Consider the following 16,975-nt stretch of genomic DNA (forward strand, 5'->3'; position numbering starts at 1 on the left):
ACACTTCCTATTAGACAAAATAATATATGATGGTCCTATCAACTAGGTTTATTGCAGATTTTCGTTGTTGAATGTTAATGCAACCTGGATAAACATTACATAAAATGTTTTCAGGATATCTAGTAAAATGATTGATGTCTTTGGAACCAAAAGTGTTGGAGAATTGTAATCTGTAAAATTTTGGCTTAGGAGAACAACAGAGGTGAACTAGAAAATGTATTTTCACAAAAATTGTATATATGTGAAATGAATTTTGTCTGCAAACAACATCAAAAAAGAAAACAACAGGCCTGACTGCAAAGCAAAATGTTCACTGGATTGCTTTTATGTTAATCAATCGACATGGAAAACAATCAAATGTGAATTGACTTTTTAAGAGCTAAATGCTGTTTTTGAACAGTGAATCTAATTTCTGAAGCATTGTGTTTCACAGCTTTAAGCTGTATTTTGGATCATGGCAGTAGCTGGAGAAGAGGAGGAGGGACTGAGTGTCATTTTAAATCATTTTTTTTGAACCCATTTTGAACCCTTAATTATCAAAATTTTCAGAATTATTAGTAAACATAATAAAAGTGCTCAAATTAATAGTAACTTCCAAACAGGCGAAACAATACTAATGTTTTGAGGGCGACAACAGTTACCGTATTTTTCGAAATATAAGTCGCTACTTTTTTCCTACGTTTTGAACCCCGCGGCTTAAACAACGAAGCGACTAATTGATGAATTTTTCCTGGGTTTTTCCCGGTTTCAGAAACTTGCGACATAAACTGCGACATAACATTAGACCAATGAAATTTCCGAACGGAAACGAAAAAACGCACCTCATCTGTGTTCTGAGCTGCACGTCTTTGGGAGAAAAAACGTTTTTTTTAAACGCACGACGATGCCAAAAGATAAACTCCCGAGAGAAATAGTTGTGAAAGGAAGGAGGAAGACAGTGAACAATGACTTACTTGGTCAGCTACTGTTTAGATACAAGCCGTTGTAGCGCGTTGAGTCTGGGTGAAGGAGAGCTCGCTAACTCCAGTTGCAACAGAAATCATATAAGCACAGACAGGTTTCCAAAACTCGTGCTTTTTTATTTTTCTTGGCAACAGCGTTACGGGTTAGTCAAAGAAACTTAGAAATCAGCATCAGAAAATAATAACGACATAATCCTCGTCTTGAACACACGCAGTAATACTGGAAAAATGCGGCGGCAGGCTATTCCCAAAATACCGCTATGCTCCTAAAGGAAGCGCAACATATTTCACCTGTTACACCGTGTGTAACGTGTCTTTCCTTAAAGCCTGTGTAAAGTACATTAGTGTAGACATATTGTACTATATAGACAGGTGTGGCTTATTTATGTAAAAATTTAAAATATTTGTAAAATTCAGTGGGTGCAGCTTATATATGAGTGCGCTTTATAGTCCGGAAATTACGATACTCTATCATTGCCTGAGTTTCACTGTATCACCAGGTGGTATGGAAAAGATGCAGCACATTTTTCTTACATAGTAAGTTATAATAAATTCAGTTTCGACGTACTCCAGTGACTTTTGACATTGTTGCTGTAGTCTTGCCCCCTGGTTTTTGTCATCTGTCTCAAACAATGTGTTTAGCTCAGCAAAAACAACCCACTTTCTCTCAGCAGGAGGGCCTTTAAGTGAAATATGCTCAAGGAAATCAATATACCCAGCCTGCTGGATAAACAACACACAGATAGAAATGGATATAGAGACAGGAAGAAATAGATAGGAAGAGAGACAGAGAGGATTGCAGCTTTTAGGATAGCTTTGGGAACCAAGGCACTTACCGCATGAATGATACTGACTGTGTCTAATTCTCACTCTATTTCTATCAATCCGCACACTCGGCACTCTCACACACACACACACACACACATGCACACACACACGCACACGCACACGCACACGCACACGCACACACACATTTACTGTCCTTTTTGTAACATCTTGCAAAAAATAAACCTTTACACATTGTTGCTGTGTTTTGTCTAAAAATTCAATGTACCTAATGGGATTATGTGTTATAAATCTATTTAAACTAACCTAGAATATTGAAGCAGGGTGCAAAATAAATCCCCATTGTGTTAGTTCAAGTGCAACCAGTTTCTAGCAGAAGTTTTACATAGATTCAATACTTTTTTCATAAACATAGTTATATGCAGAATACAACTTGCAGTAAAATGTAAATACATAGTTGGATGGAGTACCACTGTATCGGATTAAAAACATGCCTAAACAAACCGCATTAGGAAGACCAAAGAGCTATCAAAACTAGTTTAGAAACACAGCTTCATTTAATCACAAAAAATCTCAAACTCTGAAGTTCCCCAAGAGCCCAAAGATAAATTTGCAGAAGCTGTAGAGATCAGTTCGGATAGGAGGAGCTGCTCCCTGGACATACATGCCTGGTTACACCAGCATGACTAAAAATAGTTGACTAAAAGTGGAGTCGGTACCTTAGCGAACATGTGGAAAAAGGTTCTGTTGTATATCTATGAAATTTTTGGTCTTGTCACGAAGATAGTAGTAGTTCATGGAAATCAAACATTGCTAATCGCCCTCAATCCACCATCCTCACAATAAAGCATTGTGGGGTAGCAGCATGTTATTTGGACGGATTGGGAAACTGATCAGGGAATTTTGCAGCCAATCCTAGAAGAAATCCTGGTACAGGTTATAAAAGCCTTAAGACTTAGCCGGATTGGCCACAAACCAATTGAAAATCTCTTGCAAGACATTTGATATTACAGCTTACCAACAAATCTCACCCAATTTGGCAAAGCTTGAACAATTCTTCCAAGAACAAAAATGTTGGTATCCAGATATAAAATTCTGTAAAATTTCAGGTGGTAACACTACAAATAGTAAAAAAATAATTATAACAAGAGACAATTAATCTTGTACCATATATTTAATCAACTGCCCAAACCTAGAAATGCTTTATAAATATTTCTTAACAAACCTGTTTGTATAGATAATGGTGTTGATGGTTTTATTAAAGGTGGTTCCCACTTTATGTACATTACTGAGCTGTATCCCTATTTATTACCCACACTGTCTATACTGTCTCACATTGTCTGTATTGTCTTGTATAGTCTGTTTTTGTCTTGTCTTGTCTGTTTTGTCATGTATAGGTTTTATTTATGTCTGTACTTTTGAGAGTCACTAACAGCTGGAACCAAATTCCTTGTGTGTGTCAACACATTTGGCCAATAAACCTGATTCTGATTCTGATTAAGAGAATCCTTCTATAATATCAGCACTGTTTATTTATGGACACCAAGATGTGCAACATTTATCCAGGACCTGCCAGTCTAATTCCTTTGACATACAAAAGCTTGTCTCAAAGGAAATGAAAATTCACCAGTTGAAATTTTCAGAATCTCAAAATTCTGCCCTTAAGCATCACATTCTTTTGACAAGTTGGATCTGCAATAAAAGTATTTCAACAACGATTGTATAAAAGGTCAAGTGGTATGAACCTGTCATTAGATTTGAATTAATCAATTAATAAATGATTAAATAGTTATCTACAGTAGTGTATAATAGCAAAGTATGAACACTTGTTTTTGTGTGATGTCGGCTCTTAGTGTTCACTGTAAAGGTTAGACTCAGTTAAATAACTTAAAGAGCCATAAGAGCCAGAGTCAAAGGGTTAATCATAATGAGCGATGCAGTAAGTTGATTCATATAGTAAATTCAAAATGAATATTCAAGGAGCCTATTTTAAGAATTGACTCAAATAGTTGATCGAATGAGCTTATTCAGAGTGCAGATTCAAGGACAAGACTTGATTCTAACGCATACTCAAAAAGCAACATTTTAAAACTATGCATAAAAACAAAGTAATATTTTCCATCTTAAAGTGCATTTTAAGCTCAGCATTTAGTGAAATTTGAAAACAGACAGTGTCATGCCATAAAACACCCTTAACACTTGGTATTCTATGATAGGTAGAGAGTAAGCAGTTGGTGACAGATTTGCAACACTGTAAACACAAGTGCGACGTGTCTCAAATTGTGCTTATTTTACAACTCAGCTTAAAATAACACCAGTCACGAATCATAGCTACTATAACAGGATTAACAAACACGTCCACCCACGGTGATCACAGTAAGCTGTTACAGCTGCAATTTAAATGTCAAGTAAATAAAAGGCATTAATGCAGTCTTTAAATGGAAAAAAAACAAAAAGCATACTCACATAGTGACTGTGCAAAAGTGGAAATGTCATGTGACTGTTTCTTCTGTACTCAGAGCACCAATATATGTCCAAAGCCCAATGTTAATTTTTCCAATTCTTCTGAAGAATCTAAGATCATTAGGACATTTGTAAATTTGATTTTAAAAGTGCAATGTTTTTTGGAGAAAAAAGGTTTAGTAATAAACTGCTCACATGACACTTGGTCATGGTTGCTTATGCAGTACCCTGTCCTAATCTTAGTCATTTGGTTATTATTTTTTTATATATTGGGATTGGATTGTGTGTGTTCATATTCATTCATTCATTCATTCATTCATTTATTTTGCAAACGAATACTTTTTTGTTTTGTTTTATTTCTTTATTTTTACAGTGTCACTTTTGTGTTTTACAGAAAATAAACAGCATAGGGATATTGTGACAGGTTACCACTTTGAAACTGATCAATTGTTCTGTAGTTTTGTTTAATATTTACTCAAATTTTCAGAGATTAACAAATATTGAAATGTTGTACATTTTAACCATTTACATGACAGATCATTTTATTTTATTTTATTTCATGTTTTTACTTATAACAGCTATAAACACCCATTCTATCACTTTCTGATTTTCTTGTCATGTTACTAAGAAACAGTTGAATGTGAAGTCCTGTTGCGTTAAGATGGTGGAAAACTGAACATGGTATCCTTTACCTTCAACCCCCTGAGGTTCCTCACATAAATGTTGAATAAATGTCTCCTTAGAAAAACCTGCACCATATCAGAGATAGCATTTCATGTATAGTATCAATATTAATGCAGCACGTAATATATTAGAAAGAGAACATTAATATAAATCTGTCATTTACCTTGCAGCCAAATCCAATTAGAATCAAAAAATGAACTTTGCTTTGGTATAAAAAAAATATTAATATTTAATATAGTGGGAGATACAAGTTTTTAACTCTTTTTTGGTAATGCGCTTCTTAGTAACAGTTTTAACTAGAATAAACACATACTTCTCTGTACAATTCTGTCTAAACATTCTCGTTAACAACTTTCTTTCCATTTGAGTCTATAGATTACTCAACAGACCAGAAGGGATAATGAAAATTAATAACTTATAAAAGTTTGAAAACTCTCCCCTTGCTGAGTTAATGTGTTGAACTCTGTAGATAATCTCTGGTATGATGAGGTACCATTATCTAAATAATTAACATTACTGCATGTGACTGGAATAGCTGCAATTGAAAATATCCTACAGAAGCCGTGTTGCTACGTGTCCAGAAAAAATCTTACTGAACTTTGGCCAGATTTTTAAAAAACATATAGTGCCACAGTATTTATCCAAAAGAGAAAATGCTGTGGTCTATTAAATATATAAAGTGTATTATTTTTTAACAAAGGTATTATCATACATACTGACTATAGACTATATTGAAAAGAATTCATCTTCAACTTGAAAGTATTTTTCTTATTTAAATTATTTTTTTTTGCTAATGGGCCATTTAAAACATGTCACAACTTGGCTAGATTTGTTAATCTACTAGAATGAGTGTGTAAAAAGTTTTGTTAACTCAGTGACCTTCTCTAAAAGCTTATGTATTTTAATGTCCTCAATTTTTTTTCATATCATGAAAGCAAGGAGAAAGGTTTTACTAATTAATTCAGAAACATTTTGAGTCACAATATTTAAGAGAACAAATTGAGAGCAGTAAAATTGTCTGCTCTCTTAAGTACTGAACATTAGGACAGGTCACTGAATAATTAACCTTTTGTTTTTCTTGCAAGAAATACTATTTAAACAAAATATTTCACAGCAGTTAACTCTAATCTAATTTTCTATGTGAAAGTCCTGGTTTTTAGATAAATATATAATATATAGGTAGAAGATGGATGTTATAAACTGGATAAAATGGCAGACAGGTCACAAAATCCATGAACATTAGAGCATGTAGAGCTGAGGTGGATCTCAGATACTGTTATCAGTAAAATACAGAATTATATGGTGATTATACAGTAGTTGGTCAGCAGTGATTCAGTGAGTCTGTATTATAGTGTGAGATGCACTAAAGCCATTTTGGATGTCATTGTCAATTTATCAAAAAAACACATTGAAGTAATCTGCAGCTATTAAATGACAGACTATTGCTTAGTTTTTTGTTGTTTTGCTCTATTTATCAGCTCCAATGTACAGTGCCCATCGGTGGACAGGCATCAAAATAAGGCCTTTGACAAAATAATACACTGTAGACAGTATTTTTTTTTTATGTAAGAAGGCATATTTATAAGTGAAAGAGCAATTAGAGTAAAAGTGACTGATTTTTTTTTTATTATATTAATTATGAAAATAAAGTTAGTTAAGACACTAGTCAATCATGGGTGACTTCTTACTTGTCATGATCATTAAAGAATAGAAACAACTAGTCTCTAGTCTCCATTCGTCCCAATGGAACATGAATTCTTATTTTTCTATTATCATTTATTCTTATTACTTGACTCTAGTGTCAGAGTGAAAAATCAGAGGCCCTATGGAGCTGAGAAAAGGTCAAGGTAACACATAACTGCAGATAAATAAAGAAGCCTTTTAAGTAATTAGTACAAATGAAGTGCAGGGGGGATCTGAAATCAGTTCAGTTTTACTTAACTGAATCATTGGTTAGAATGCTGGTTAACACAGAATTTAATGTAGTCAAACAAATATGAATGCAGCAATTCATCTTATTCCTAATATAATACACAATCAATCTGCCCTCCCCCCCCCCCCCCCTTTTCTTTTTTTTTTTTTTTTTTTTTTTTTTTTAAACCTCTCTGTACACAGTGGTAGAAAATCTTTGCTAATATGTTTAAGTATGTTTTCATCTTACCATGTCATGTCAAATGTTTTTCTATACCTAAAACTAATAAAGTTTTTAATTTGGTTAGTACAACCACTCTTCCAAATATCTTGATCTAAATTAGGAAATTATTTGTTACATTTGAACAGTTTTATTTAGTTGTCCATTGGAACAGGTGGCTAAACGTGACTGCATTAGCATCTAAGCACCTTGCCACCTGCTTCATGGAAATAAGCAAAGGCATATGATGTTGAAAGCTGAACATTTTTGTGTAGACATTATTGTGTATGATAGACATCATTAACCTCTATAACTCAAAAATCCTCTCAGACATCCTGTCAGGTTAGCTTGTGGAAACTAGCTTCTACAAGGCAGTGGAGTGAGTGAAGTGCATTATCGAAATATATTAGAATTATGACAGCTCTGATCTTGTACCAATAAACAGAAATCAACTAAATCATTTACTAAAAACTTTTAGGAAATTATATATTATGGTACGTTTAACCTGTCCATTATTGTGTGTTTTTGTCATGTATAAAATATATATTTTCTGGTACACAGCCAATTCAGTACATACAAAGCAGCCCTAAATGAATAATTAGAATTAGCACACTTGAGCACAATATATTTTGTTCTTGAAGGGTGGATTGTTAAGAGTAATAAATGTGTCAAACAGAACAGATAGCCAAGAGTTAAAGTGGTGGCTGGGATAAAGGGTCCTAAAGCAGCCATACATGAATTACATGGTACTCTTCAAAAATAATGAGGAATGTGGGTGATACACATATGGCTGAAGAGGGTATATCAAGACTTTGAGTGGACTGTGTTTTTTGGTAATTCACTGGAACTGCCTGGCTTTGTTTCTGCTGAATAACTTCTTCTTCTTTGACACCACAACCCTGGATACTGAACTTAGTTTCTCCTTTACTTGATATTTTAACCTTATAGGATTTGTTGCTATTGCTAGTAATTGTAAATGTAGTATCTACATTAGTACTGAAACACTGACAATGATCAGCTTACTGGTTACCCTGTGTAACCTGTGCTCAGGCTTGTAGCTCATTATATATCCCACATGGTTGCTATGGGTCCAATCCAATTGCTTTCGAAAGCATAATTAAACAAGGATATTATGTCTGTTTCTTATTAGTAAGATTATTAAAATAAAGGTTTAAACTATCACAAATTCTCACATAGAGCCCTTACTCTTGGCTAGTGTGTTGATTTATTGGACACACAAGGTGTAGTTTTTATTTATGAGATTTTATTGACATACTTTATTATTTTTTGGCAAGTCTTTATAGTACTTAATTTCCTGAGGTAAGCGCCATTATTTACATTTATTAAATGATACGAAAAATAAGATCAGAGTTCAACTCACTGTTCTCATGGTTTACTTATATTTATGGTTATAATGATTTACTATTGTGTTGCGGTAAAGCGCGTAACCAAATGTGAATTATTCCAATAACACAAGTTGTATATCTGTCACATGTGTGTCCTTGAACAAACACATAATTTGTATTAGAACAAAAACTAAATACTTGGAGGAAAAGCAGTGTTACTAAAACTGAATAATGCACTTTCATTTCAACACCCAGCAATCTAACAGTCATAAACAGATCAAAACAGAAACTCTGAGGATTTGGACTGTAGTTAATGTCAACAGTCTGCTACACTGACTCAGGACTTGCATCTGCTCACAATCACTGCACACCTTAACATCGTTTATCTGTAATAAATGGACATTTGGTGCCACCCAGATGAGGATGGGTTCCCTCTTGAGTCAGGTTCCTCTCAAGGTTTCTTCCTTATACCATCTCGGGGAGTTTTTCCTCGCCGCAGTCGCCACCGGCTCGCTCATCAGGGACAAACTTACACTTATAAAGTGTCTTATTCATTCTTTATCACCACATTATCTGTGAAAAAGCTGCTTTGAATCAATGTTCATTGTTAAAAGTGCTATATAAATAAAAATCAACTGAATTGAATAACTGACATGTTTACACGTCCGCATCTCTAATTGATCACCTAAATGAATAAGACTCGACTTTTAGCTTTTGCAAAAACTCTTTCCATAACGTTGACTCAGAGGTTCAAAAGGTCACGTACACAGTCCTACTCATTAAATAGCGAAGATAACAGTTCATGAAAACAGCAAACAATTAGCTGGAATAGTGCCATGCTACTAATGTGGACGCAGTCAATAATTAAACAAAGCCTAAAGAATAAAGCTGCCATGAATGCCATTCTTCTAATGGCCATGTAGTATAATATTTAAAATGGGTGGATAAGCTGTATTATATGTATTAAATAATTTTGCTAATAGGGTTTGCTCAGAATTGCTGTCAGAAAAGGTATTGTTATTGTTTAAGTGTTCACTAGACAATTTGCAAACAACACAGGATAAGTGGATGGGTGCGGGTATTTGTTGAGCTAAGAATAATTATGACTTCACGTACTCTGCTACAGTTTCTCTATTTTCTTGAAAGATTGGATTTAGTCAATATACTCTCTAAAAAACATGAAATAGTGTGCAACACGTTCTTGGGACAAGTAATACTTTCACTCTCTCTCTTTATCTATGCATTGATCTATGTATATTGAAATCATCAGGCAGAATCTGCCTTCTTTGTTACAGTTGAATACTTATACCTGGAAATCAAGGTATTTGATTTTACCTCACATTCTTTCAGATGTAAAACAAAATTTTGAGCCTAGATTTCATTTGAAATGTAAGTGTTTTCACATATACACTCTAGAGCAAAAATAAATATATTAATTATATATTATATATTACATTCTACATTTAAATCTTTATTGTGATATTAACATTGTGTGCAAGAAAACTGTAAAAAGAATATAATAAATGCTTCTAGCTTTTTTCCCCAAACAATTAACAATTATATATATAGGAATCAGTTCTTGAATTGATCTACTTGTTTTTATACCATGAACCTTCACTGAATTATTGAACATTTCATTTAAAATTTTTGAACGATGAAAAAAAATGTGCAGGAAAGCAAAAATCTTACGTTGACTCTAATTTTAGTGCGGCATTAATAAATCAACTCAGCCTTCATGCCACAGGTATACATGTACGAAGTTGGCATAGACAGAATACCCTAAGGACTGATAAAAGAAGACAAGATGAATTTTTAGTATTTTTAACTTATGGCTTTTATGTGCATATTATCTATTGCATAGTAATATACTAAAACCTTTGTTTGTTAATAATAATAATAATAATAATAATTATTATTATTATTAATAATATTATTATTATTAATATTAATATTATTATTATTACTTTTACTACTTTCTTATAATTTAAGCATAGCTTAGACATTACTACTTGCTTGGAAGCTGGGTTTAGAGCTGGGCTCATATGCTTAATGTAGTAAAAGAAATAATCAAAAAGTATCTTCGAGTAAACCAAAAATGTGAAAGTTTTTATTCCAGTGTAGTTCAAAATATATAACAAGGACAAGCATTTAATACCATGCAGACCCTTAGTATGTTGTTAATGTGCTTAAGGGTATTATAATTTCCCTACATTTTCTATGTTATTAGCTGCTTACAGACAAATGTGATCAACTGTGGCCTTGAACACTGACCCATCGTTCCCCAATTTCCTGTTAAGGTAATAACACAGCAGTGTAATGCAGCTAGAATTGGCACCTGTTGGACTTCAGACTGTGTTTTCCCCTGGGGACAATTTAATAAATTCACCTCTTAGACATTCAGTAGTTAATGTAAGAGGTTTCCACAAACCCACTGACTTGGAAAGAACTGCACTTTTCTGATTCTGCACACACAAATCTCAGGGGGAAAAAAAACATTAAATAAAAATAAATAAATAAAAAATGCCCAGCCCATAATATTCACTGATTGCTGTCAGAAAATGCAACCTTTGCTGCAATGATCCAAGGCTGCTGATGCGTTGCTATAGATACAGCCCTCTGTAATTTCATTTCTGCACTAAAAGCTAGCTTTCTCTGAAACATTAGATGTCAATTTTACCTCATTATAATAATTACAGTCCACCCCAAATCAGGTGGTTGAGAGCGACAAGTAAATATCTTGCATACAGGTACAGGATATCTTACTCTTGCCAATTATTAAAAGCATTTTTTGAAACTCCAACACCATCTCACGGTAAACAAGGTGACCTCATCATGACTGATAACAGAGCCGCTTTTAAACATTCTCTATTAAGGCTCATTAGCTGTAAAAAAGACTTGATGCCATAGATGAAAGTGTATGAAATGGCCTCAGAGATGTATGGTTCAATTAAAAATATAGCTGGCGTGCATTCATAGCATCTGGTTTGAATGTGTTTCAGTCAGAGTGGAGAAGATTGAGCGATCAAGTAAAACTGAAGTATAGCGCTCTCATGTGTGCGTGAGTGTGTGAAGAATTTTAAAGTGCAGATTGCTGCTTAAACTCTAGTACCTTGTCATACACTCTGATACTACAGACATCATTTTAGGCCAATCATACTAACAGCATGCATAAAATTAGCAAACTTGTTGAATTTTTTAAAAGGAAAAGTCAATAAATTAGATTTCTTATTGCTAAAGTGGTGAATAATGCCATATAAATCCATGCTGAAATATTTTTTACGACATATCATGCAAAGCATAAAAGAAAAAGCTTTATTTTTTTATCAGTGTGCACTAAAAAACAATATATGCTTTAAAATGAATACTCTTACCTTTCTCTTTGAACGTTCAGATTTCTTGGACATGTTCTTTATTTTTTTATGAAGGTGATACAACACCTAGAAAGAGTGGAAAATAATTCAGCATTGAATCTCAATATATGAAAACTAACAAACAAGAAAAATGAGATGTTAGGAAATGCCACATTGCAAATATATATATATATATATATATATATATATATATATATATATATATATATATATATATATATATGTGTGTGTGTGTGTGTGTGTGTGTGTGTGTGAGTGTGAGTGTGTGTGTGTGTGTGTGTGTGTGTGTGTGTGTGTGTGTGTGTATTGAGATTCTTGATTCCAGGTTTGTTGATGAATTGATTAATTTTCTATAATAGTTTAGATACTAGTTTTGAACAGTAAGGTTAGGTTAAGTTATTGTCACTATCAGAGTACAAGCACAAAAAACTATGAAATGCAGTGAGCAACCAACCATTAGTGCAACTGGCAAAAGAATTAAATTAAAGTATGAAGTTATACTTATGAAACACTAAGCAGGTAAATGTGCATATCAATGCATGTAGCATATAGATTATGTTGAATAAATTACGGTGCAGTAGGTTAAGGTAGAGATAAGAGTATGATGCATGTAATATGATGCAGAACAGTATATATATACAGTAAATGAAGATGTGCAGATGGTAATAATGTGAAAATGGCAATGTAATATAAATGTTTGTTATAAATCGTTTTGTAAAAAAAAAAAAAAAAGAATTAGATAATTGCAGTAAAGTGTGACTGTTTAGTAATTGGAGGATGTTTCACAAAATTAAATATAACTATAAACAATAAAGAATTACCATTGTCTTCACTAAGATACTTGCCATCAGTGAAACATTACTGTGTTACAATGGAAATAAAACACGTCAGGATGTGCTACTATTGGAAACTAACCAACTAACAATTTATCATTGATTCCTATAACTGTCCTCAAGTGTTTTAATCCTTACTAACAGAGCAATTGTCAGTGCAGCCCTGCCTTTCCCTTATTCAGGCACAAAGGCCTTTTTCAACATGAAAAGAAAGCACCATTTGGCAAAACACAATTTGTACGGATTATATATTGTAAAAAAAAACAAGAACGGAGTTCATCATTTAAGTCATGAACATTTTTACTGATGTGTGTCTATTTAAATGCCCCTGGTAATCATGCTAATGGATATACTGTTTATGGACCCAATTAGATACTGACCTGTTTCCTTGTGAGGCATACACATTTGGAAAATATAATTTGCAATTGTAATCCAACTCTAGCCATTTTTGCTTGCCATATTTTCCACATTACTCATATTACACTTTATTAGGAACATCTGTACTCTGTTCGTTTGTGTGATTATCCAATAAGCCACTAGTGTTACAGCAGTATAATGCATACAAATTATGCAGATACAAGCCAGACGTTGCTATTACTGTTCCCACCATACATTGTCCATGCACAACAATCTTAAGAATTCACATAGAATGCTGCACAAAAAATAATGCAACAAACATAAAACTGCAGTTCTGCACATCATAAGAGAAGTTAATGGCGCAGGACTAGACTTGCCTGAAAGACAAGTCAAATAACAATTCTTTACTGTGGTGATCAGAACAAATTAAACCTTAAAATGCTTCTACATTTGGTTTCAGTCTTGTCAAACAACAACAGTGATCACAGGCATGGATTCACTGTAAAGTCTGGGCTGATTAGAAAATTGCATAAATTAGCAAGGGTACAGGTGTTCCTATTAAAGTGGCCAGTGTGGTTATGTTACAAACCTGGAAGATTTTTGACTAAACACAAATGGTGTTTTCTTCAATTCAGTATTTTTTTTTTATGTCAAAAGAACAGTGCATATATATATATATTTTTTCACACACATTAAAACATTCAAATGTAACGTATCATATTTTCATATTGTATTAGACATAAAGCATTTCTCTATATTTACATATGTTTTAATTTCATAGGCTTATTTGGTGTTTTTTTTTCTTTTCTTATCAAGTATTTCAGCCAATCCAATCCTTTATCAAATATTCTAACCCAAAAAAATGTAAATGTTATATGTCAGTATAGAAAACAGAATATGTTGTAAGTACCAATTCTTTAAATTTTTTTAAACATGACACAAATGTGTTCAATTTTACAAAATTTTCGAATTTTTTGCTCTTTATAGAACTTTTAAAATTGTATAAACATTTTATTTCATTATTTGATTGAGGCTTCTTTGCTTAACAGCATTTATTTGTATACCCTAAAACGTGCACAGTGCTGTATGTTTTTGAAAAAGATGACACTGATTCACTAATGATTGATACCATAAGAATCTACTAAATATATATCTATATTGACAGATCAGGATTTCCAGCACAAATAGTTAGATTTCAGTTCATATATCATACCATAGGTTTATTCACAACTTAACAAGTGTCATGACTGTCTTGAAGACATGAAGACAATTGAATGAAATGTATACTGTAAATATTAGCAGATTTGAAGTTTTTTTTTTAACCTGGGTTAAAAATAATGGTGGACATGACAGGATTAAAAAGTTAAACATCGGAGAAAATGTCCTGTGATCACTTAAGTCTTCATGGACTCAAATAAACAATAGTTAAGCAGAAATTTAATTCAGAAACGAGGAAAATTCTGTAAAGTTTATTACTGCACAAATAAGCTCTGTCCTGTCTTTAATATTCAACTCCAGTTTGCACTGCAGAATGTGTGGGATTATGGTTTGCAGTTTGAATAGTGTGGGATTGATGACTCCAAAAACATTTACACTACAGCAGTGCTCTGGTGTATGTTCAGGCGTTTGACCGTGTGGAGGAGGGCTTTTTCACGCCTCGGCACCTTCGCAGGTTAATTACCGTTCGTACGCTTTTATAAATACGTCGTGATCCCCATGTGGGTGGACGGAAGAGCTGGTTGTCTTTACACACTAGATCATCAAACCATCTTCTCAGACCCAGCACCATGGTGTTTGTCAATAATGATCAGAAACGGTCAGACTATATTTGAGATTGGACTGCGTTCTCCGTGCGCAACGCGCGCAATTTGGTGAATCACACTTCCCTGGCTCGTGCCAATTTAGAAATAAAGGCACTGTTTTTATTAATTTATTGGTAAGATGTAGTCTCTGGCTGTGAGAATGACATTTCTGCTGAGATCATTTCATCTCCAATTACATTTGATTTAACTCATCAGTCAGGTGTGCTGGCTGATTGTGCTCTATCAATAAAGTTAATGGGATCAACTTTGAGAAGCTACCACCAGTGTGCTTCACACTAATAAGGGAACTTACCTTGGTGTAGCAACATGTGATCAAAAGCAGAGGTAACAGATAACCAATGACCAGGATGGTCACTTTGTAAGTGCGCCTGGCCACCGGTTCGGGCCAGATCTCCCAGCAGAAGGAACTGTTCGGGGCTTCCGGGTGATTAGTCAGAATCTGATGTTGCGCCACGGGCACGGCAAAAACGAACGACAGCGCCCAGATCACGCACACCCCGGCAAGAGCGTTTCTGCGGTTCCGTATACACGGGGACTTCTTAGAGAGCACCACGGCCACGTACCTGTCCACGGACATGGCGACGAGCGTAAAAATGCTCACCAGCATGCTCAGCGTGAACACGTAGTGCACGAATTTGCACAAAAATGCGCCGAAAACCCACTCGGGTAGCGAGTAGATGGTGGCCTGGAAAGGCACACAGAAGACAAGGAAAGAAAGGTCTGCTATGCTGAGGTTGAGGATGAAAATGTTGGTGGTGCTTCTCGAGCGCTTCGACTTGATCCTCCCGATCACCACCATTACCAAAGTGTTCCCGACAATCCCTAAAAAAAAGATGCATCCAAATATACCCGGAACGATCACCACCTCCGGACCGAGAGCCTCGATTTCCGACTCATCCTCAGTCCACAGAGATTCGTTTGTGGATAAACCCATGCTCCTGGTGTAGTTTATTCCACTTGAAATAACATAGGTCCGATTGTGTCCTTAAAAATACAGACGAAAGATACTTTTCTGGCAAAAAAAAAAGAAACTCCAGATTCCGGCTAGACTGTTAGATGTTGTACTGGGGAAGATGGTCCAAGTCTAATGCGCGCTGTAGACGGATCAGTGTGTGTGAGATAATGTGCACTATCTATCGGAAAGCTTGGCATATCCGTGCGTGTGTGTCAGTGCCGCTGCTGGAGTGTGTGTCAGTGCCGCAGCTGGAGTGTGTGTCAGTGCCGCAGCTGGAGTGTGTTCTGCACGCGTAAAATGCAGCCGTACCTGTCTCCAAGACGCACGGCGAGTCATCGAGGAGCAACGGAGAGGTTACGGGTTTTAGGAGACTTCTCTCACATCACGTGGAATAAACTTATGGACGGCTGTTTTTATTGGGATTAAAATGACGAATGTTGAAGTGCAGCTTCTTTCTCAATGTGTGTGTGTGTGTGTGTGTGTGTGTGTTTGTGTGCGCGCGCGCGCGTGCTCGAGTGGGTGTGTGTATGTGCTTTTACAAGCTTCGTTGAACTTTGAAAGCGTCAGACACCTCCAGTTCCATAAAACCAAAGAGGTTTTCTTGTATTATCCAACTGGGGACAAAGTACAGACTTAACAATGTGCAAACAGCAACAACTTCAAGAGCAACAGGCATTAGACCTTGTGGTAAACTTCAGGCACGTTAAGCTACACAATATTGATGTCATTTGAACATTCCTTCATTGATATTATGTTTTTTTTTGGTGGGTTTTTTGTTTGGAACCAGTTACAAATATTTCACAATGATATCATGAAATTTCATTACTAATTTAACCTTTCTGTTATATTCTCTGCGGTTCCACAGACCTCAAGTTTTGCATGTGCTACATTAAAAAGTATTCCCCAACAAACTATTTTTCTAATATTCAAATAAGAAAGATGATATTTTGTGTAAAGAGAGCCAAAGTACAGTGAGCAAAATATTGGATCAGTGTAAACACATTATTATATAAATCAAATTAGTCATAGAAAAACAGCCAGTCTTTGTTTAATTGATAATTTTAATAAATGTTTAATTAAGTATATGATCTATTTATGCCTATAATTATGTCTACATTTGACAGAATACAAATAAAAAGAAAGAGATTCATTAGCATCAATAGCAAATACAATACTGTGCTGTCAATCAACACTTCTAATAGATTTACTATTGTTTGGATGCATGCTAAGGCTTTTAATTGTATGCACAAATATAGGCAATATA

General features: G+C 34.6%; 1 protein-coding gene across 1 annotated transcript in view; it reads right to left on the bottom strand.

The window, feature by feature from the left end:
• Nucleotides 1-16,153, bottom strand: part of galr1b (galanin receptor 1b) — a 28,995-nt gene extending 12,842 nt beyond the window's left edge. Inside the window, exons 1-2 of the mRNA XM_046840970.1 lie at nucleotides 15,049-16,153; nucleotides 11,744-11,809 (exon numbers count right to left, since the gene is read on the bottom strand). Coding sequence (XP_046696926.1) covers nucleotides 11,744-11,809; nucleotides 15,049-15,690 — 708 coding nt within the window. The 5' untranslated portion in view covers nucleotides 15,691-16,153. The remainder of the gene's footprint in view (nucleotides 1-11,743; nucleotides 11,810-15,048) is intronic.
• Nucleotides 16,154-16,975: the final 822 nt, after the last annotated feature.

This window comes from Silurus meridionalis, chromosome 26 (assembly GCF_014805685.1).
Source record: "Silurus meridionalis isolate SWU-2019-XX chromosome 26, ASM1480568v1, whole genome shotgun sequence".
Taxonomy (NCBI): Eukaryota; Metazoa; Chordata; class Actinopteri; order Siluriformes; family Siluridae; genus Silurus; species Silurus meridionalis.